Below are 24,182 nucleotides of genomic sequence, written 5' to 3' on the forward strand. Positions count from 1 at the left end.
GGAGGAATATATTAGCAGCATGCAGACTTAGGGCGGACCTAAATGGAGGTCAATAACATCAGCTCCTCTCACCTCCTTTTAAAGCAGCAAACAGTTTTCTAATGGGCTGGGAGGTAAGTCCACAGAAAATATTTCTTGCTTGGGAGGAACAGAGTCGCTGAACACAAATATACAGCACCCCAGAAGGACTCCAAAGGAAGATGATGTTCCTTTTTAAGTTGAATTTTTGCGGACACAATTTGCACTACGTAACTCAGAGCAAATGGTTTTACCAGATTACAAAAACAGCCTAAAAACATTAACTTGTGAATATGTGCATTAGTGCGTGTGGAGGATAAAGGAACTGTGAGCAACAACACTGTGTAAATCTTCAAAAGAAATATCAGTGTGTTAAGAACTTTTCTCAAACTACTACAGGTGAGTCAATAAGCTACTAAAAAAATATAAAACTCAGTAAGTGTTTGTGTGATTGTAATGTGCATGCTTAAGTGCACATGCTCACTAGGTGTTCTAGTCCCACCTGTGCATTACTCACACCTTTTTGTCTCACACATGAATGTAATGACAGCTGTAAGGGCAAGTCAATATGCATTAGCACACCACAGAACTGTAAATTGGTTGTGCTGCACATAACCATTTAAGCAAAATTATAGTCTGAGAATAGCTACGGATGACCTCAAAACTTCTCAGCAAGAAGAAGCAACGTTATGATGGCCTAACCAAAAGAACAACACCATTATAATTTAATCACAGTTAATCATATTTCCTAGCGTGGCCCCATCAGCGCATGAATTACTAATAGTGCAGGTCAGTTCAGATATCAAACCTCTTCTTCAAACCATTGTTTAATATTCAGTAAAACAACAAGGACATTATCTGGATTCAGTCTCACTTGTGTTCCATTTTAGTAGTTACTGGTAAAGAAACTAAAGTTTCTGGCTACTAGTACCATCTTGCCTCTAAACTACAAGCTGTTCAAAAGAACACATTGTTACAATCCTTCACTCTTTCATTGTACTAGTTACAAAAATATCTGGTTGAAAGATGAAGAAAAATGTATTTGCTGCTTCTTCTCGCTCCGTCTTTCTCACTCCAACTCTTTCTATCTCCCTCCTTCCAGCACTACTCCTCCTGTGGTGTCACAGTCCATATGGTGCTGCAACACTGTTGGTCTCCTGTGGCCACACTTCCCACGATGCATCTGTGGCTCCGGGTTTTTCGAGAGAGCTGATAGGCTGAGAGGACTGTGGTATCGACCAGCTATCGCCTGGTGTGAGGTCAGCTCAGTGCAGCAGTGGAGTGTGTCCGAACAGCTCACACCACTGACTTCCAGTCTTTCATCCATCCCGCCAATCAATCCTCTATTTTCTATCATTACCTTTGCCTCCGTAGTACAAAGTATGCTCTTCCACTGTAGTCTTTCTTTTTCCTAACACATTTTCTTCTTTACGCTACTGTCAGATTGATCCATTTCTGTTATTCCTTGAAACCACGAACAGTCAGACATGAAACCTTGAGTGTAGGTCTAGCTTTTCCAGCTATAATGAAGATGTTCCATTTGGAAAATATTATGGAGGACTCTCAAACATATATATTTATTTATGAGGGTGGGAGGCTGGGTAAGTCAGCAAGAGGTGGGGGTGGGGTGTGGGGGGCTTTAGTGCTGCTATCTTCAGTATTGTTGTGCTGTATTGCACTGAGCTCTCTTCCTCTGCTGTCTGTGTCCATGCAGAGAAAACAGAGCTTAGCACAGATCAATCCCATTGAGTCTGACTTCTTTCACCAGCCAGGGATCAATACTGCCTGTTTCATGTCCCTCCGCAATATACACATGTGCACACACACAGACATAGACACACACACACACACACACACACACACACACACAGACAGGCACAGTTTAAAGACATGCCTATGAGAAGAGGCCCACCCCTTTAGAGATGACCTATCGGCCTATCGGCTAACTTGCTCACCAGGGGATACAGAAGTTCATTATGACAGGCTTGCCAGTGCTAAAGGTCTGCTTTGGTCCTCTGCTGCAGCATTTACACCATCTGATTACATTAACAGCTTGCCACAGAGGCCCAGCAAGAAAACACACAGTGGCTAAAAGTTGTATATAAAGCTGAAATACCTTTACACGTGCAACAATGTGACTGTTGAATGTGTGATATTAAGTGTTTAAATAATACTGGAAACATAAAACAGGACTGTGAGGGCTGTAAAAATATTTGGCTAAGTTAGGCTCAACCATATGTGCTGGGCAGGAAAATGACTTTCCAACTGGAGCTGCGCTGAGAGCTGGAATAATTGGTAAAATTCTGACAGGAAAATGCTACATTCTTGAGTTTTTAGTTTTGCTTTTTAGCTGCAATTGGCAGCCTTCATCATCTATCACATGTAGAAAGTATCAAATATTTTCAAGAGCCATACAACAACTCATAAACTCCCCTTTTAAGAAACTCAGAAAATATCTCTTCTATACTTGATGATACTATCCCACATGTTAGGGTTAGGATGTGTAAATTGACCAATAGCATAATAGTTTGACATTTTGGGAAATGCTCATTTGCTTCCTTGCTAAGAATTAGATGATCTTACTTTTCACGTCTTTAAGGTTAAAAACCTCCCTGTAAAACCACCAGTAGTTTAAATGATCATTAGATGTGTTCATAGGAATTTTTTTAACCTTTAAACAGAACAAGCATAGCTGATTCGCCCTGCTTCCTATCTTTGTGCTAAGCTAATCTAACTGGCTGTAGCTACACTGTCATACAGACATGAGAGTGGTAACAATATTCAAATCTAACTCTCTGCAAGAAAGTGAGTGAGCAAGTTTTCCAAAATGTTGAACTATTCCATTACGTTTATAAAACAATTACTTGCTTTTCCATGTAGTGTCTTCCGTCCAGCACAGTTTGGCTCAAGCCCAAAACTACTGGGTGATAAAGTGTTTGAAAGGGGCTATACAGTATTGCTCCACAGACCCACCTTGTCTGGAGTATTCATCCGCCTCGTGGTGAACCAGGTCAGTCACACAGCCGCCGTAATGTAGCCTCTGTTCATGGTCGAAGGCCTTGAGCGTCTCGCTGGAGCTGTAGGACTTCTGGGTCGGCACACGACACTCATCTGCGTCCAGGGAGGTGTTGTTGTACTGGGAGTCTTTGGAGCAGCGGCCTCTGGTCAGGGAACGGTGCCTACGATCCTTCAGATCCATGCTGGTGGGGAGGGGAGGGATGCAGGGAGGAGAGATGGAAGCGGAGGAGGTGGAAGAGGAAGAGGAGGAGGAGGAGGTGGTGGCGGGGGGAGATGGAGGGGGCTCCTAGCGGGCCTCCGTAATGTCAATCTCCACTTCAGTCACCTGGAAAACAGAGATAGAGCGAGAGGGAGAGAGATGGAGAGAGTGGAAACGACAGCGAAAGGTTGGTATAAAATTAATGGATGCACTGCTGTGACTCACTCTTGCTTTGCACTCCCCAGAGACTCTACAGGGAAAGTTAGGTAAGAAGGAGCGAGGAGAATGGACATTTGAGCAAGCAGGCAAATATGCAACACATCAGAGTATTGATGCAGGATAAGTAAGGCTATTGTGGGGAGAAACAGAGCTGCCACTGCTGTGGTCCACAGAGACAGTCAACGCATCGACTGGGCTGATGAAAAATGGTCAGCCAGCATTTAAATCTATGACATAAAAACAGAGAGTGACTCAAATATGGTCCAGTCATCCTAAACTGATGTCATCGGCGCGCGATGAATACAGACACACAAAAGGAAAACAATGACGGCAGGAGGGGGCAGAGAATACAGGAAGAAAAGTGGGTGGAAAGCTGAGAGAAAAGACAGACAGAATGATGGGAAAGGAGACACAGAAAATCTAGATTGGGAAGAGGTAAAGGGTGAGAAAGGAAGAAAAGCAGCCAAATGCAACAGGAAGGATGGAAGAAGAGGAGAAATGACTTGAGGGCATTGCTAGTCTCTCCCTCATTATCAGAGTGAGAATGAATCCCGCTCCCTTAGAGGCTGTAAGGGATAATCAAACACACCCAGACGCAGATACACTCACACACACAACATCACAAACACACAGAAATGCACATATACAGTATGGAGGCACCTGTGCTGAGATAACAGTGTTACCTGAACTTGACACAGCTTGTAATACAACTTGTAGCGCAACCAAACATGCACATCAAGACATCCACCTCCTCTGTGTTCATGCCTGATCTGTCCACTTCTATTGCATCACCACCAGCCCACCATTAATCTATTCAAATGTTATACTTGTGGATGCAGATGATACATGATTATGATGCTAATATGGCATGATACTAGTGCAGCGGCCTTGAGCAACGCATTACATTAGCAGCTAAAGATCAAAGTACAACAATACAACAACCAGCAGTAATTGACAGGAACGCTTCTAGCAGCTGCCTGTATGGGATATTTATGGTAATAAATAGGTCATCCATGTTTCTGCCGCTTGAGGCCAAGGAAAGTCTGGTCCACCACATTTTCATCAAAAATATCAAAATATCTTTCAGTCTAGACCGCATTTATCAATATCAGGATGGGAAGGGGCATTTCTTAAGAGAGGGCATCATTTGATTCAGAATATGTGATGTAACTAATTGCATGCTGGGGCAAGGAAGAATGAGAAGGGAGAAAAATAGAGAGCGAAGGATACAGAATGTGAGTCAATCTATTCAATGAGGGCTCATTTTAAAATGCTTAGAAAGTAGTATTGAAAAGTGCCCTGCTATGTCCATTGATTAACAGTAGGTATTAAGTCTCATAAAGAGCTCATTATGCTCCAGCATCCATCACATAGGCTATTAGGAGTTCAACCTTAATGTGTTTGTACCTTGAATGGAGGGTGAGGAAATAGAGAGGGAGACTGGCTTGGGAAATATGGGGACATTCTGACTGGCATTATGCAAACAATGGGCAAACAAGGCTGTGTGAGTGTGTGTAGCTGGAGGTGTGTATGTCTGCAGAGTTCGTATGATAGAGCTTAGGGTTATTATAATAATGAAGTAATGGTTCAAAATTCTGGGAAATGTGCTTCTTCACTTACACAATGTGCTACTTCATTACAAGAGTTAGATGGGAAGATTTAAACCACTATCATGTCTGTATGCTAAGTATGCAGCTGGACTAATTAGCCTAGCTTAGCTTAAGGATTTGGAGCACTAGCCTACTGGAAACTATAAAGTTCACAATCAAGTTTCTTAAATCCCTACACACTAAAATGAAGAATACAGGAATAAGGGAGGAATAGGGTAAGGTAAGTGCTGTTTTCTTGATGAACAACACTTCATCCCTTTGCCCAGCACTACTGTGCAGCATATCCACCTGTAGTGCTGGCTGCCTGGCAGCTTCTATGTAACAAAGAAATCTGGGAAGTCATAATGCCTGACTGTTTAGCTATAGATAGCCATAGTTTATTCCAGAAGTAAGAAAACCTCATTCAATCAATCACTCTGACATCTGTAACAACACAAAGAAGCTGACCTTGTAATATAACCTCACTCAACAATATGCCATGTGGGTGCCACCTAATGTAGTTGCTTATTTGATGTTTCTGTTTTTAGCAACAGTCAACAAACACCACTTCCCTTGAGGAGAGAAGTTTCAGTCAGCAGCAAATTAGATAGAAAAATTACATTAGACAAGAGCTTTGGTGATATCACAGAAACCAAGTTATGCTTAAGTACTTGCACTGCTGTGCTTGATCAAAGCTAACAAACAAAGCTAACTAAAACTAAAGCAAACAGACTAATTGTTAAGGTCACAAATACTAATTAATACCAACTTCTAACAGCATGTGCTGTAGTAAATGCTCATTTACCTTAGAATATGAAAAGAACAGATGAAAGAAATGTGTATCACATAAGAATGAGCATGAACAGTTTTTTTTTCCAAAAAATAATTACAGAATGTTACTTTGTAACCAAAGAACTCCTGCTTACAGTCAGTTATTATGCTGTGGTAGGCTGATTGCCTCCCAACTCAAACAAGCATATTTCCCAAAATGTTAAAAGTATTCCTTGAAAACTGGTGTCAGACTTTGCAAGTCAGTGGTGGAGGTTTACAGTGAATGCAAAATCCCTCAAGTAACAGGTGTGTGTAGCAGTCACTCTAGAAGGACAGGAGGAGTTTGCAAGTGTAATGTTAGTTGAGTAGGAGGAGGTGAAAGGACGCAGAATGAGAGATAGATGGAGAAAGCAGAGGGGGTCAATCACGAGATCTGGAATGCATATCAATCACATTCCACCCATGCAGGTGTTTTCCACAAGGTCGCTGAAGCACACACCTTCATACACACACACCAAACTTTTTCTTGTTAATTACTGCAGGGACAGGGGCCCAACCTCCTGTAATCATCGCACTGAGGCAGATTATCTCATTTATCAGAAGTATAATGACTTATTGTCATTCTCACTGATCGCATACCACGATTTCAAGGCGTCTGACCAGCCAGGCGCACAGATACATGCGTCCTAGACTGAAATAGTGACACGTCAATGCAAAACTGTGCAGAGACCAGCAAGAGCCTGCGAGTGAGTGAGTGTTTCCTGCCGGTGGTTAGACAAAGGAGAAAAGAGACATGTGTGTGACCGTGAAGTGACCATGAAATCCAGGCAGAATGAGAAATGTAATTGGAAGACGACAGGGAGGGTGGAGAATTCATTTTCGAAATTACAGAGGTGAAGTTTGGTACAGATAATGGCCTTTTCTCTGTGAATAAGAACTTGGGAGGAAAAATATGGAGAATGACACAATGTAAATCCTCCGTAACTAGAAATCACACCCAGTTAATAGAAAGCTAATGACATCAATGGATTAGCGAGCATCAAACAAGATGGTTTCTGGATTCAGCGTGGTCAACTTCTGAAGGAAAAGAATGCCAATGCCAAAGAAAAGAAGGCAGACAGATGCAGATATTTTAAGCGATTCTTTTGCCCCCCTAAATCTTATCTGTAATCACATGCTTCAAGAGTGTTTTTTACACATGAAAAATACATCTGACACATTCTGTCACAATAAAGTTTATACCGCTTACAACTATAAACAAAGCCACTTTTTTCTTCTAAATGCTTGTCAAATTCTTGCTGAGGTAACTAATTCAGTCAGTTCCCCTATTAAAAAACATGTGAAAACAGGTAAAAATCTATATTGTGAAGCCAGCAAGCCACTATGTTAAAAAGCAAGCAGTGGGCCAGCAGTGTTTGAACAGTAGGTGCACTGGTGCATTTATGGTTTGAAACTGCCTCAGGTATTTTGTGTTTTGTTGCATCATGCCTCAAGTCTGCCTGAGGAAAGTGCTGCAGAGACAGCCGGCTCTGGGAATGCGTTGATCAAAATCGACCCGGTTCGGCTCTGCATATTATTTCACTGCATTTGTAATGGTTACATGTACATTGGCTGGGTACCCAAAGACAATTAGCGGCAAAGATTCCATCCAGCCATTGCTCTCATTTATCAAACAAATAAGCACGGAGGCGGTGGGTGAGTGGTAGCATAGATGCTGTTTAGGGCCATCACACTATGGGAGGCTTCCTGTCCAGATGACTCCTACTGAAGCCAGCTACAGGAGGAGGCTTGGACAGGGTGTGTTCGCTCTCTGTGTGAGCGACAAACTATCCTGACATTTACTGACTTAACGTTATACTCTATACAACTTCACACGTTACAGTTTTTTCTTGTATATTTCAATATGCCTAGCTTTGTGTGCTGTACTTTTAGTGCTGCTTTTAACAACTATTATTGACTCCTTTATGCACTGTTTTCTCAGATAATTGATTAGTCCATTGGCATATACACAAACAGAAAATAGTGATAAAATCATAAACAATCAACAGTTAAAAACACAAAAATATTCAGCTTGTTAATAATGTAAAAAGCATCTTATCCTATCTCATCATATCTTATCTTATTTTATCTTATCGTTGGATTAGAAGAGTCTGTAAAGCAGCCATTACCTGGCTCATTTAATTCAATTGTAACCAAACCAAAAGCAACAATCAGCCAACGAGACTGGCAGCTAAAAGCCTGATAAAACACAGCATGGAGCCTTTCCATCAGAAAAATCATCCACTCCTCCAGCACTCTTTGTCAACAGGAGATGAAGTTGTTCATTTGGTGTCTTTTTCTTTCTCTCCCTCTCTTTTTTTTTAATTTGAAAGGAATTTGAATAGCAAAAGATGGCCTATTGAAAACACAAGGCCCTGTTATCACAAAAGACAAAATTGTGGCTATAAAGCATTTGGCTTCAATTTTCTGCTGTTTTTGTGCTGCTGCTCAAATTAAGTTGTTTACACAGTTTGTTCACAAAGACAAAGAGATGAAGACACAGAGTGACTGAGAGAAACAAAAGAGTAGACGGGGGAGAGAGCCGAGTACAGAGAGGTTGCATGAGAATAAAGAGGAAAAACAAATCCTTGTGTGAGCCTTGTACTCAATTACACATCACTAAAAAAAACCTATGTGCGTCTTGATTTCAGGAAGTGCGTCCTACTTGAAGTCGTAAAATGGTTATGATTAAAACATTATACATACAGTACAAAACATCCAATTACATGTTCAGATTTCCCCTAAGAGCAGCTTATACTTGACATCATATCTGTAAGTGTAAATCCTTATGTTTAATTAGGTCTTTTCACAATGACCTTTTTTCTGAAGGTGCACTTATATAGTATAGTGGAATGTATAGTAAATAGCAGCTTTTTCCACAAATGTGTACAGTGTCACTGGATAACAAATTAAGCTATAGGAAAAAATGTGTGTGTGTGTTTAGTGAGAAGGCCAGAGGGAGCGTTGGTGTCAGGGCTGGGCATCCTGATTACTTCCTGTGTGTGTGTATACAAAGTCGGATTCACATGTATTAGCATACATAAATATTCCTGTGTGTATCCACATCTATGACCGCACCATGACCTCTATTCTTTTCTCTCTAACACACACACACACACACACACAAGCCATGTACGATCTTTGGACCAGGCTCTGACTGAGAGGCTCCTCACCATGAAGAGTCATTAATCATGTCTTCGATCTCGGGTGGCATTGAAAGTGCACGCGCGCATGGACGGATGCAAAGACACACACACACACACACACACACACACAAAAATATATACTTACACACACACACACACACACACACATTTATACACACAGGGCAAAAAAGGATGGCTGGGCTGCTTGCATGGCTCTGGTTCAACTGGAAACTGTGGTCCATTTTGGATCCAAGATGATCTGTGAGCCAACAGCTGAGGGGCGTGCAGGACAGGAAACATTTCATCATTCTCTCTCCCACACACCTCGCCCCATTACCTCCAACACCTCTTTGAGCCAAATGGGAAAAAAAACACTTGCTTATTAAGTGCATCTACTCACTTGTATATGCTGCCTTTTTTATTTTTTTCTTGTCATTGACATTGACGTGTGCTATTGATGCACTAAATTCATTTTTTAAACAATCAGCTTTCATACAGTCACAGCACATCACAACAAAGGGTACGAAAATAATACTGCTGCTGAAATGCATGAAGCTATCAAATTCACATGCTCGTTTTTAGGGGGTCAGTGTTTGATAATTTGCTTGTGAATACAGCATACATGTTGTACAGCAAACTCTCATATTTCAGATTTTAGAGCTCCTCATTAGCAAGTTAAGCCCACCATAAGTCAGTGGTAGACTTTACAAATGAGGCCGCTTTTCATCTTCGCTGCCACACAACAATAAGGTCACTTACAAAAATAAAACAAGATATATTTTCTGTAACTGAACCCAGTTCTATCAGGCTTCAAATCTCTGCAAGATGATTGTACTGAAACAGAATCGGATTGTTTAACGTGTTAGAAAATACTGACAAGCAACATACAGAGGATGTGATTTTTGTGGACTAAAAGTTGTTTTCCTTTTAGGTTTCTGTGTTAATACTGTGTACTTGTTGTGTGCATTATTTTCTGAGTATCATCATACTGAATGAGGGAACATCCCCTGTGATCAACCAGCGTGAATGCAATAATTATGAAGTATTGTTGAGGTCATACAAGAGTATGGGATGAGAGCTACATATCCCAAGGTCTGCATATGTGACTCAGAGTTGCAGTCCCTGCAGGGAATGAGATGGATGAAAGTTGCCACACAGATCAGGAACTGTGAAGAGACCTCATCCACCTTCCATTTTCTCCTCTATGTCTCTTCTCCTCTCATCCTCTCATTTGTCGGGATGGAAATGAATTGGGGGGGACACAATCCACCCTCTCTCTTCCTTGCTCTCGGTGCCTATGTAATCTCCACACTGGGCTGCAGAGTGCCACAGAGCCTCTGTTTATTAGACTAATCCTTAAATCCACATTCTGCAGGCCTCGCAAATGCCTCGCAAAGCTCTAATCTGACTCAAAACAAAGGGATTAGAGACGACAAGGTCCCTCTCTCTGTCTCTCCGTGTCTGCCAGAGTGCATGGGCTCCGGGGGTGACGCACACATGTGCTGAGAAACACACTAGTGCTGTTGCATGGCTCTTGCCTGTCACACCCATGTTTGCTAAAGACTGATTGGCGCCTGCAAACGTTCGCGCACACACAAACACACACACGCACACACACACACACACACACACACACACACACTTCCTGTGAACACAAGCTGGCTGTGAGAAGACAGGCAGTTAGAGCCAAGGTGCAAACAAACTGGGTAATTACACATAGCTCAAAAACTCATGGGAGAAATGACGGACAAGATGAGAATGAGCTGTGGGAATGAGACATGGTGACAGCGGGGAGGATATAACCAGAATAACTAAACAAACCTGGCTTATATTATAGACTTGCAGGGGAGGAGAATTTTCACACACTAGCACCAGATGCCAGGAGTCCACTTTGGGGGCTCCAGGCTTGTTACAGTATACACAGAAAATAAAGCACCAACAAATCAATATTTGCCCAGTATTTATCTGCATTAAAGGGCCTTCACATCCACAACAGACTCTGTAACATCACCAAAATATGCTTCAAATTTACAGCTCAGTTGAGTCTCTGTCGGACAGATGCCACAGCTGTGACAGGCATGCTAGAAACTTCCTTTCATTCTCTCTTCTTCACACAATTTAAATCACAATTTCATTCTCGTTCTCCTCAATATGGCAAATGAACAAAGCCAAAATTTCGGAGCTGAAATTGCATTCGCGCAGTTGTTAATGCTAATTTTACACTGTAATCTTTAAGTAACTGTGAGTCCATTTAGCAAATGTAGCATGTAATAATATTGACAAGTGGGTTCAGTTCATTTTCTGGGTACTTTCACACACTTTCTAGGTTTACTTTGTTGTCTCCTCATGGACAAAGCTTTAAGATACTTTCCTTTTTATTAAATACAAAACTTAAAACAGAGTACATATAGTGCAAAACAGTGCCAGTATGAGGACATGCTAACATAATGCCAACATTTCTGAATAATCTCTGTCAGCACGTGCAAGTTGTTTCTCCTGGATGGTATCTATAGACATATCATAGTACAGTCTCTTTACAGATATTTACCTCTCTCTAGTGCACCTTAGTATAAATCTTCTGCAGGGACCGTTGCCACCGCTTCTGCCACACAATCTGCTATTGTTTGATCATCAGCTGAGAGGGATCCAGCTGCCAGCAGAACTTAATTTAAGCAGATCTCCCTGCCCTTTCTGCTACGAGTATGCGGCATGCCAACAAGGCCAAATACATCTTCTGAAATCCTCTTGATTCCCCCACATTATTATTATATATTTTTTTCACCTCTGGAGGAAAACAGCTTACAGCATTTTTAGGATTGCTGTCGAATTCATGCAGTTTGATGACCTCAACAAATTTGCAGCATAGCTCAAGCCATTTTTCTTCTCAGTAGCCACTCCAGACACTATGGTTGGAAAGCTAGTATGTGGATACACTGAATACACAATAGTGTTGTATTTGAAATGAGGAACAGTGGACTATGAGTATATTGCCTCCTCATTTTGTCTGCAACAATATGAGAAGGCTGAATGCCGACAGTACAGTATGTGAGACTGACTAAGGCAGATCTGACCATAGTGTGACACTGTGGTATCATATTCTAAGGTTATGGAGCACATCCATGCCGGGCTGCGCATCTGACAAGAGCGTTAGTGTGGGTGAAGGTCATGTGCGATATAGAAAAGCGTGGCAGTCTGCAGATGGATAATGTCAGCAGAGGGGTCACAGAGCCGTGCTACCTGTTCTTTTATTCAGCGAGGGAATTCCTGCTCATCCTCATTCAGCAGAATTGCACCCATACTGCTGCTGTGTGTGTGTATGTATGTGTGCTACCATGTGCGTGCGTGAGTGTGTGGGCTCTTTCACCTATGCCCTAGCAACTAGCTGCAGCACAGAGTCAGGGCAAACTTTGCTGCGGTACTGCCAGTGAGTTATTAAAACAATCGAGTGCTGACAAGCCCTGCATTCTGTCGCCGAGGGAGAGGGCTAGGGCTTAATAACTCAGTGTCACGCCTTGACATTCTTACCATCTGTCTGGGTAAAATATTCAAATGTGCAATAAATGTCACTGGGGACAGACGGTGACACTGTCTAATTAACACTATGACAGAGGTGACACACTGAGGGCTTTGGCTGGCTTTTACTGTACAACATGCATCGCCTGTGTGTGTGTGTGTGTGTGTGTGTGTGTGCATGCCATAACTCTATGCAGAGGTGAAATACTAAGGGACACTGTAGCCATTTTTACTGCCATTCTGTCTCTTTAGAGAAAAGTCAGCTATTGTTTAACTAAACAGAAAAGTGTAGCACTAACACACACATTAAAAAGTGTAAATGACAGCAGTTATAAGGCTGTGCAACCCCTGGAGCAGAGAATAAATGCCAGAGAAGAGTCATTTCCTCAGGCTGAAATGTCAAATAGGGGGAAGGGCGGAGGAGAACAGATTGTCAGCCATATATTGGTGTCTTACTTCAACCCAGGTAGATACATGTGGGTCAGAAACAAGCTACAGTGATTCATTCCTCAACTTCAGTAGAACTAGTGCAGGATGCTTTTTCCCCTTCATGTCTCACCTGTGCCTGTGGGCTTACAATCTCCAGAGATGGGAAATGTAGAATTGTTCATGATGATGCATTAGGCAGAATGAAGGTTGACTGGTTTTTTTTGGTAAGTAGATCTACAATATATAAACTGACTGAATACCGAAGCATGTCCTCCATTTATATTTTCAGTGTTTTGCAAATCACAGAGCCCAATTTTAAACATCATTTAACAATGAACCCTGCATGGGATTTAGTTTAGTAGTTTAGTACTTTCAACTAAAATAAAAAAATTAAAAAAAATAGCAAGCCCTAAGCACTTAAAGGTTAATAAAAGGATAAACACAGGTCTTTAAAAACATAGCAACCTGTAGTGAGGGGATGTCTTAAGGATGCAGTGCTTTATGTGTTTATTAAGGCTTTCACATATGCACTGCAACCCTGAACTTATCTAAGCATTACATGGAGGAGCTGCATGTGAGAAAGCAAACATCTGAACCAGTTGGACAGGACATTCAATGGACTTTACCATGCCAGCTGCCTAGTACAAAGTCTGCATAATGTCTGATTGAGCCCATTTGTGAATACAGCTGGTCATTGTCAGGAGAATTCACAGCGAGCAAGTGGGCATGTTGGTGAGGTTTCTATCATCCACCATGAAAACTTCATAGGACAGTGAGGCAAAAACATTTAAGCAAGAAACATAAATCACACAGACAAGAGAGCTCCAGTGCATGTCAGTAACATTCTTGAGAATATAGAAAATTGGACAGACATCTCTGACATTTTCATATATTTATGTGGTGGGAGCATTCCACCCCATTCTCCATCTATATACATAGAAGGAAAACTAAAGGATAAGGCTAGTGATATTCAATACAAAGACTAAAACCAACACTGTATTAGTCCCTTCCCCAGTTCTCAGTCACATGCCCATTCATTCCTCCTGAAGATGTACATCTTTAAAAACAGGTCACACACATGCAGTATAGTTTCATTCAAAAAAAAAAACCCAAACAGATGGGCTCTGTAGACTTTAGCAAACATTACTCAAACAGGAGAAAACTGGATTTGTTGGGGACTATTTTCAGCTGCAGGGTTTTGAGTGAATATTTTCAGCAGCAATATGGCGTGTATTTGATGGACTCAAAACAAACTAATACTAATGAAGGAAAATGTCACCCAGTGCAACAGTGTGTCTCTCTGATATGTTTTTAATAGTTTTTGGAGAACAGTGGAGAGGAATAAGATATATCACGCTTTGAACACACACACTTGTTAGTAGGATCTGTTCATTGCTGGTTTTGGTCTATTCATGGGGTTTGTTGGCAACAAGAAAAAGACTTACGCTTTAAAGTAAAAAATAAAAATCTAATAAAGAAACATACATTACATACATTTAAAAGTAACGTTAAGTAACTCATTACCACAAGAAAGTTACCAAAGTGATGTCAATACATGAGTGTCTTTCGTGTGAGTTTCCCAACACATAGCATGCTCATATTCAGTATAATATACACCCTCTTATGAGATATTGTTCACATGTTTTGGCTGACTAAGGTAGCTATGGCAGCAGTTAATTTTTAGAGGAGCTAAGCTTAGTAGTGATAAAGCATTTTTATACTGTAATCCTCAACAAATGGCTCAGCGACACTCTTCATAATATTCATCCATGTGTAAATTTGGACAGTTTCAAACAACTTAATAAGCAAAAATGTATTACTACTGTGTGTTTTAATATCTAGAATAATATAAAAATAAACCTCGGTTTAACACTTTCACCTGCCAGAATGTGTTTTAAGCACCTAACAAATACAGGGCTCTCCTACTCTCTCTATGTTTCTCTCTCAGTCTGTGCTGCTCTCACTTCACTCTTTCTGTATTCTGTGAGAGGCTGTTGTATGAAGCACCTTTAATGGGTTTGTGAGGGATATGTTGGACTTCAGTAGGAGATCTGACACACTGTGTGCGGGCAGGTGTGTGTGTGTGTGTGTGTATACACCTGTGAGTGTGTGTGCCTTTTGGATTGTCATGTAGGGTCCTATATTACGGTGCTTTTCCACTTGTGTTACTGTGTGCACTCACACTCCAAAGCCATTAGATTCTATACGAAATCCTGAAGCTGAGAACTTTGAAGCTGAGAGCGGTGCAATCGACAGGCTGGTATCCTGCAGAGCACGTCTCTCTACTCTTGATCTCTGGTACAGTACCGATCTCGACTGCAGCTACAGTTGCACTCTCACACGCGCACATTTTGACTCTGTTACTTTATCTGTTCTCTCCAGCCCACACATGGGTACCTCTGTCTCTGGGTGCATGCATGGCACGATATTTCAGAGCTACCACAGATAAGTGCTCGCCTGCTTGGGTCGTCATTGTTTGTGCCTGCTGTACTGTGACGCCTCTAATGCCACCGACTCATCGTCTTGGAGTGGTGTTTGTGCCTTCAGGGGCCAATAGAAGACAGTTATGGCCGCTCCAGCACCAATGACATAGCTGACTGGTCCCATTTAGCATGCTAGATTTAGCTTCATTAGAGAGGATGTGGCTGGGAAGGCACACAGAAGAAATGAAATGAGGGGTAAGAGGGGGAGACGGGAGAACGACAGCGAGGCTTACACAGAGGCCACTTTGCAGTAGAGCTGGACAAAAAGTCAAAGCCGTCTCATAAAAATACTTTATAAACCAGCCATATCCATAATGGCAACCCAATAGAGAGAAATGGATTAATGCAGCAGTTGGAGTTAAATTAAAAGCACACCACACTGGGCTAGATTATGGCACGCATTGCTACTATCAGCATGAAGCTTTCCACAGATTCCCATGCAATACCTTGAGGCACAGTGAGTCATAATGTCGCAAAACATACTGCATGTGAAAATGTGCTTCACAATAAAAAATAAATTATGAAAACTAATCATACAGACTTTTAAAACTATTCATCCAAAAGCAGTTATCTTTAATTTTAAATTCAGTCTTCCAAAAAAAATATATTCACCACAAATAAGGACGTGAACAATCTACCCAATGGGGTGAGATATATATATATATATATATATATATATATATATATATATATATATAGATGGATTACATAATCCTTCACGCAACAAGTGTTTTGACTGGTGATCCTTAAAAACTGTGTCTTAATTCAAGAAATGTCCCACTTTGGCGTGGCAGAAACAAATGAGCTATCACATCCAATTGGCAGATTTGTTTCACTTCTATTATGAAAAATAAGTCTGTAAAATTGAAAATAAGAATAAATGACTTGTCAAGATGGATACTGTTTGCAGTGATGAGGCACAGAAGACAGAGAGAATGTGGCGATTAATGCATGGCCATTTGAGAGGTTATCTGGGATTGGTGGCAACAGCAGGACTGTAGTCGGGGAGATATCTGGCAATCTGAGCAGCACAGAGAGGAGCGGATGGGACAGGCTACCCCCAAGGTCATACATCAGGAGAGGCACATGTTACCCTTTAGCCTCATCCCTGATCTCTGTGCACACACTTTAAACATGCATGTAGTCACACTGAAGTGCTGTTGGGGTGGTGGTGGGGGGTTGTCTCACACACACACACACACACACACACACACACACACACACACACACACGCACACACAATACAGGGTTGCAGATAAGTGGTGCTTGTGCCTCTGTGTGTGATCTTGTGGAGCACATATTCTCCAGAAACACAAACACACCACGTGTGGTCATTGAAAGGCACCCAGCAACAAATGGTGAGAGGTCATCACACTTAGCCCTAGCCCCTTGCTCTGGGTCAATGTCACAATAACTGCCAGTGATAAAGGGGTTTCCATGGCAACCGGAGGGGGTTTTCAGCACATCAGAGAGGAGAGAGGAGTCCTCTAGGTGTGCATGTCTTGCAGCATGCAGACCCCCCTGGTGATTTATCCATCACAGCTCCTGTGCCACACCAAACCATTAAGGACACAGTGATAACAGATAAACATAGTGTAGGTGCAGGAGATAGTAGAGAACACAGCCTGCCATGTAAAATCACATCTATATTGGTCATGCTGGAAGCTGATTTGGTTTTTCTGAATGGCTAGACTGCGGTGTCTTTCATCATAATTTTGAGCTGTTAATAACAGCTTCTGCTGCCAGTGAAACTACACTAGCAGTCACTGATTCTGTGCTGGCCACCATGATTTCAATAGTCATTATAATATATGAGAGCAACAGTGGGAAAAGTTGCCTTTTTTGTCCCACGCCTACACTGGCACTTTAGAAAAACCCTGTTTATGAAAAATGTTCTGTAGGCTGCCACTAAAGCAAGGCCAAAAATGAAGCTATAAAATATAACCTTGTAGGAGTGGATGAAATGTTTGAAATCAAAAGCGTTGGAGGACATTTTTAAGATCCACCTGAGACCTGAAGCCATTTTTAAGAACCACCTGAATTCCATGCTCTGATTAGCTGAAGAGATTGATTACAGCTCTGTAGGGAACCCCTGTAACCAAAGAACCCTCCCAGAACAGGTCCCTTTCTCTCTGTGTAGTAAAAGAAACAGCAGCAGTAGTAGTAGCAGTGGTGCTGGTAGTATCCGATGTGGCGTGGAGTGGTCAAAATAATAGTGGTTGTATTTGGTGGCAGCAGCAGCACCAGTCTTGTATAGTGTTATATTGATGAAGATTGGAGTGGAGTGTTCCCCCCTCCTCCTCCACACACAGGCCTATATTGGATTTCACGCTGGCTGCCCATTCACCAGACACTGCAGTGCATTCCTAACCAAGGGCCTGGAGGCAATACGGCTGCTTTATTTGTTTATAATGTTTAGGCTTCCCGCAAATGGCTTGCGCTGCAGTCCCGATAACTGTGCATAGTTACATTTAGGCAATCGACTGGGCTCGTTTCGACATGAGCGCCGCAGCTCAATTCATTTGGAATGGACTAAAAATCCAATAGAGTTGTCTAAGTGGGAGGAGGAGAACGGAGAGGAGGAGAGAACTATGGATGTAGGAGAAATGGAGAAAGAAAGAGCAGAGTGAGGGAAGTGGATGAGTGTTGCTGATGCTGTAATTTAAAATGGATAACCTGCGCTGATATATCCCTGTAAAGAAAGCCGGCCGCTGAAAGATACAGAGAAAGCGTGTTCGGCTTCTCCCACCATCATGCTGCCTCTCCCATCTTCTCCCCCACTCAAATATGAACGGCAGATAAAATATAGATGACCTACCACAGCTCTTGATTACTAAAAAGCCCCCTCCAACCCCCCTCTGTTTTTGAATGTATCTGCACAGACCTCCAACACAACCATGTGTATCCCTCTGGCTATAACAGCACCCATAAAATCTAGAAAGAGCCAACTGCCAACTTTTGCAACTTCAGTTCCATTAGGAGGTATGAGTGCATCTGAGACAAATTCCCTGGAAACACTTGCCGGAGTGAAACTTTAATTTACTGAACTGATGACAGACGATGACATTCGGGTGACAACGCAGGAGAAATTAAGTTAGCGGTGTTGCAGTAGGTTGTCTCCGAGGTGACACACAAATGACAGCGTCTGGTAAGTGAACTGGTGTGAGTCATGTCGCTTTGTGTGTACTGCTAGTTTGAATCATCATTGCTTGTGCTTGTGCTTGTGCGTGTGTGTGTGTGAATCTCTCATCTTCCTCGCTGGCCTACTCCTTGTCCTCTGCCAGCTGCTCAGCTTCTCACTCCATTTGCTCCAGACTTCATACACATCTGCCCACAAAATCCATCCATCTCTCTCTCTCTCTTCCTCTCTCTCCCTCACACACACACACACACACACACACACACACTATCTCTACAGTCATAAAACTACACATAAGCCATTGGCCAAGGCAAAGCAGAGTATTCACTTGGGTGCATCGTATCGTTCCTAAACACTCATCCCTGGCTTGTGACACAAACAAAGTGAGCAATGGTGGCCCGCACTAACCAAGGTCAGACCAAAACAAATCTGCCTTTTCTCCCTAATTACTTGTGCCTTTTTCTCCAGCGAGTTCACTCCACATTCTTTCTCTGTGTGAAATGGAACGTCCTTGCAAACTTTGGGCAATGTCTTAGAAATTCCTTTTCTACGTGGTTGTAGCAAATAAAAAATCTGAAGCCTCCCAAAGGCTCCTGTGAAGTGAAGGATGAAAGCCAGTGAGCGGGAGAGTGGGTAGAAAGCCAGAGTGAGGGGTTTGATGCAGTCTCCTGAGTGAGGGAGAGAGAGAGAAAGAAAATGCAAGGGGAAAAAGTGTCCTCTGAAAAAAAAAATAATAATAATAATGGCTCATTGATGCAACCATTTCCCCTTAACCTCAAACGGCAAGCTCCTGAGCTAAGAGGGGCAGAAACCACTGAGTTTTCTTGAAAAAGAAAAGGAGGGGGGAAAAAAGAGGCATCCGTCTTCTGCCTTTTCCTCCTCCACCCTCCTTCCTCCCGATTTCTTTTGACTCTTCTGAGCAAGAGCGGGAGCATCTCTCAGAGAAATGACAGTTCTTATACAGGAATTTGGTTCTGTAATTAACCTGCTCATTTGCTAATTTGACTGTAATCAAGCCTCTCATCTTTCCCAGCGGGGTGCCAGAGCTCTTTGAGCAGACAAGGCAGGAGACAGTAGCAGTGAGCTCGGTGATGAGTTGCATCAAGAGCCTCTCCTCCTCTCCTTTACTTCACCTTCTGAAAAACCTGCATGCTCACAGGAATGAGCAAACAAGTTAAAGGTAAAATGCATAGTGGAGGCTGACACATATGGTGTGATGAAAAAAAAACATATGAAAAAAACTGGGCAGCGAAGGACGAGGCTTTCCTCAGGGCTGCTCATGTCTGCTGTGGCTCTACTGTATGTCTCAGCCTCCGCAGTCTCTGTCAGACACACACACACACACACATTTTAAGAAGAAAGGGAGACGCAGGCATAGGTATTCTCCATTCAAAACCATTCACACCAAACTATCCAGATGACATTTACATCTGTCAAGACCCAGCATGTGTCCTTTTCTTCTCCCTGAATGATCAGAATCCAGTATATCTCTTTTGATTTCCTCTGTATAAAGCTCTTTTATTCTCCCGCTTTTGCTGAGTCTGTGTCTGTCTCCTCTCTCGCTCACATTCAAACACGGCGACAGACTCTCCGCACAGAGTGGGACTCTATTGGTTGCCAGTGGCAACAGAAACGCGAGGGGGTAATGGCATCAGACCATCTATTAGTTTTGACGTGAACTTCATAGTTAACAATTATGAGAGCAGGAGAGAGACCAAGCCACTGGGGCAACGTTTACATGCTGCCTGTTAATCTGTTAATGGGACTGATTGAGCTGCACTCCAAACGCAACACTTCAGCTGGAGTAACCTGATCAGTCTCAAGTCGAGGCTCAGATTCTGATTGGGCGCGGAGCTGGGCCCCTTCAGCCCACTGAAAATCTGTTCATTGGATGAATTTTAGTGTAATAGCTCCAAGTAATTGTCGATTGCATCAGACAGCTCAAACGCCCTAATTTAATCTATGAAAAAGATTCTTACTTATAAAGAGAATAACACACTTAGAGTAGGCACTGCATTTTTAAAGTCGGTTGGCAATATTTAGATGAAAGATTCTCTGTGAAATGTGAATTTATCATGATGATTTATGGTGGAAAATCATCCTCAGATACACAGGTGGTTGTACTAACAGCATACTACTTCTTAATCTTCCAGTTAGTGTGGCAGACTGATGGGATAAAAAGCAGTTTAATCTAATTAGGTGATCATATGCTACACAGACTTTAACATATACTTTGCTTGTAAACTAAATTTAAATATAATACTTTGATCAAATTAGATGATTCTGTGGTGGTCTGTAGTTAATTGGCAGAAGTAGTCAGAGGGAGAGGAGCTTCAGAGCGGCAGACAGAGATGAGGAAGTTATTTACGAACACAGAGGGTCTGACTCAAAAAAGGGCAGCTTGACAGTCAGTTTCAAGAGACAGAGGAAAAAAAAATTCTTTGACGCATTGAGTGTGATTGAAGAAGTTCTACTCATCCCAGCCTTTCCTCTGTCATTCTCTTTACGTCTAATAGTTTTTATATATAATTCATGAACCAACCACTACCCAGACTCTGTCTCAGCTGCTTCATTTCTCTTTCTTATCACCATCTTCTGCTCATTCTTTCTCTTTTTTTCTTTCCAGCACTGATCTGTGCTGATTCCTGCTCTCCAGATGACACCACAGCAGGTGTTGTGATTGGTAGGGATCAGCTCGTCTCAGTCCAATCAGATGCTTGGAGAGGTGTCCAGGAGCAGGAGTAATCCCTTAATGAGACTAGCACACTGACATACTTGAATCAGGCACACACTTAGGCACACACTTAAAAAGAAAAAAAAAGGTGTCACACAGACACACACATGTGTGAGATACAGCACGGGCCAATGACACACTTACCTGGACTCAGTAACCTACACTGCACAGGTGCCAAGCTACTACACAAAAAAAGCATTTACCAAAGGACACAAAGGAATCAGTCCAAAAAAGGATACAAAGTAAAGGATGCAGCCTGTGGACTAATGATTGGTGCATTTTGCCGTGTTGTGTGAGGCATCTCCAAGCAGTTGCCATCTCTACACAAAATGGGAACGGCACAAAAGGAAAGTGGTCGGTTGGCATGACGACAGCGCCGAGTCAAAGTCTAAAGAGCTACTGGGCTCAATTATGAATGTTTGGTCAAATGTGCATGTACACCCACACATACGCACACAAACAGATCGGACATACACATGGGTAACATTCCCCGCAGATGCACAAGTCGTAAAGGTGAGCAAAAGATGTGCCTCTCCAAAAATAACCTTCTTTTTGAAAATCTCTTAGGTAAGCCCTAAGCATCCTCTGCAGTCCCACAATGCATCTCACCTGACGACCACCATCTGGCATTCCAGTCCAAAAATGACCCCTGGAAGGACCCTTACCTGGCACTGACCTCTATTAAAAAGTTTTTCATTAAGTATTAATCTGTTTTTTTCTCTAATAACTGCAAAGAGCTGTCTCAGTGAAATGAAGTTTGCTGCCTCTCATAAAAATGGGATTTTAAGAATAGAAACTGAAACTTGAGCTACTTTTTGTTGTGCTTAAATCTTCAGTGGTTTCCAGCAGAAGTTGCTTGTGGGCCCCTGGCTTTACTGTTCTCTTCCTGCTCTCTTTACACTATACAGAGACATAACTCGCCTACTCTTCAAAAGGCTGAGCCGCATCAGGGCTGCATAAAAAAATTCCCTGATGAAGCAAGATCCAAATGAGCTGCGTGTTGCAGTGGAGAAGAAGTCAATAAAAGTGGATGGATTTTCACCCGGGGAACAATTATGTGTTTTTGTTGTGGGATGATGTTTACCTCAGTATTTTGTACAGTTTGTATGTGCATATTTTTGTTTATATACTTGTGTGGATCAACACGTTGTTCTCACTTTTGTAGACAGAGGTGTAGCTCCTCAACCAGTGATGCCAACATAAGTCTACCACACAAATAGGCCCTGATATGGTCCTGCGTGTTTATATGTGTGTATACATGATGGTAAAACAGTTTCTTGAACCGTTCATAACCTTTACCCAGCAGCCCTCCACCTCCAACCCCTCCAGGCGTGGCCAGAGGGGAGAGAGGATGGAAGGCAGAACACAGTCTCCTGTGGGATTATGACTATTTTTAGATAAGCGCCCCCTGGCTGTGCTGGAGTGCAGACATGTACCTGTGACTAATCCATAACACTCGCATGCAAACAAGCAACACACACATACACACTCTGCATGACTGCATGCACACAGGTTTGCCCATGCATGCTAATGAAAAGGAAACACTTGATACGTTTTTAACATGGCATGTGTCACATTTTAAGCAGCTATGAGACCATCACAAATAGAAAAATGTAAGTAAGTGGGTTCAAATGCAGTATTTCTCAATTTAAAATAAAAATTCACACACATGCAGTTGTGTGCGGTTGAGCTTTCAGACCTGTGACCCCCTCACCCCGAGACAAACCACAGTTGCCACAGAAGTAGTGTCGCCACCTAACCCTTCCCCTCCGCTCTCACCTCTACAGATAGAGAGGTCCCATCTAAGTTTCAAACCCTGTAAAATATTCATCAGCACCCAAAAAGGAAAACTTTTAATACACATGAAACAAGACCCGGCTGCCTTTGTTGTTGCTCCCTATCTCTTGCTCCCTCTCTTTTCTCTCTTCCTCCCTCTTGCCTGGTCCTTCTCTGTGGTTCTCATGAATAATGAAGGCCTATAGAATCCAGTGGCTCAGATTGTCCCTGCAGTCGGATACAGCTCTCCTGTATTGATCAAATAAGGCTCCTTAAATAATTAACCAAGCCTTTGTCATGCAAATGAGTGGCCGCAGCAGTGAGTGTGTGCCTGCGCGCTTGTGTGGCTGTGACTTCAAAACATTAGAAGTTGCTGAGGGTTCATGTTGGAGCCTGCAAACAAGTTGCACCTCACTAACAAACTCGTGTAAGTACATTCTGGTGTGGACACACACACGCAGACACACACATGCGTGCACAGATCAAGGGGACCCTCAGGTATCTAACCCTTTTTTGTTTCATAAACCTCCCCTCTCCTCATAACTCTCTCACTTTTCAGTAATAGAGATGATAAACGGTAGCAGTGAGGAGGCACGAGATAAAGCAACAAGGGTAGACAGAACAGAAAAAACATCATTTATACAGGCATCAGTGTCAAGCCTCCGGTTTACCAAGAGTTTACAAACTGTGAGAGAAGGGAGATGAGATAACTTTCACTCATTGTGCTTCTCATTCATCCTCGCTCTTCAATAGTTCTGGCAACATGCAGGCGCTTGGAAAGAGAACCTGCCATACGACTTTGTCTCTTTCTTCCAAGGACAGGCTCTTTTGTAATGCAACAGTTCTTTGTGACAAACAGCTCGTTTTCATCCAGCCCCCATTTTTTTTCCATTCTGTGACTTTCCTGTAGTATAAGTGGGTGTCTTTTCTGTAGTCTCTTACTTTTTTCTTTCAGTCACTTTTACCTTTTTAGGTGTAAAATCTGGCATTCGGCACTGACCAGTCTTGCATTGTAAAAGAAAAGGGAGTGAACACTAACGTTTTCTTGTAGGATGTAGTCCAGTACATTTTATTACCTCTGCATTTTTTCAAGTGGCGTGGCAGCAAAA

The 24,182-nt window shown here is 42.3% G+C and overlaps 1 protein-coding gene across 4 annotated transcripts in view; it reads right to left on the reverse strand.

The window, feature by feature from the left end:
* tenm2a (teneurin transmembrane protein 2a) overlaps positions 1–24,182 on the reverse strand; it is a 221,344-nt gene that overhangs the window by 148,200 nt on the left and 48,962 nt on the right. For all 4 annotated transcript variants that reach the window (XM_051072189.1, XM_051072187.1, XM_051072188.1 and 1 more), the window contains one exon: positions 2,992–3,361. In XM_051072189.1, coding sequence (XP_050928146.1) covers positions 2,992–3,217 — 226 coding nt within the window. In that variant the 5' untranslated portion in view covers positions 3,218–3,361. The remainder of the gene's footprint in view (positions 1–2,991; positions 3,362–24,182) is intronic.

This window comes from Lates calcarifer, linkage group LG8 (assembly GCF_001640805.2).
Source record: "Lates calcarifer isolate ASB-BC8 linkage group LG8, TLL_Latcal_v3, whole genome shotgun sequence".
In the NCBI taxonomy this organism is placed as follows: domain Eukaryota; kingdom Metazoa; phylum Chordata; class Actinopteri; family Centropomidae; genus Lates; species Lates calcarifer.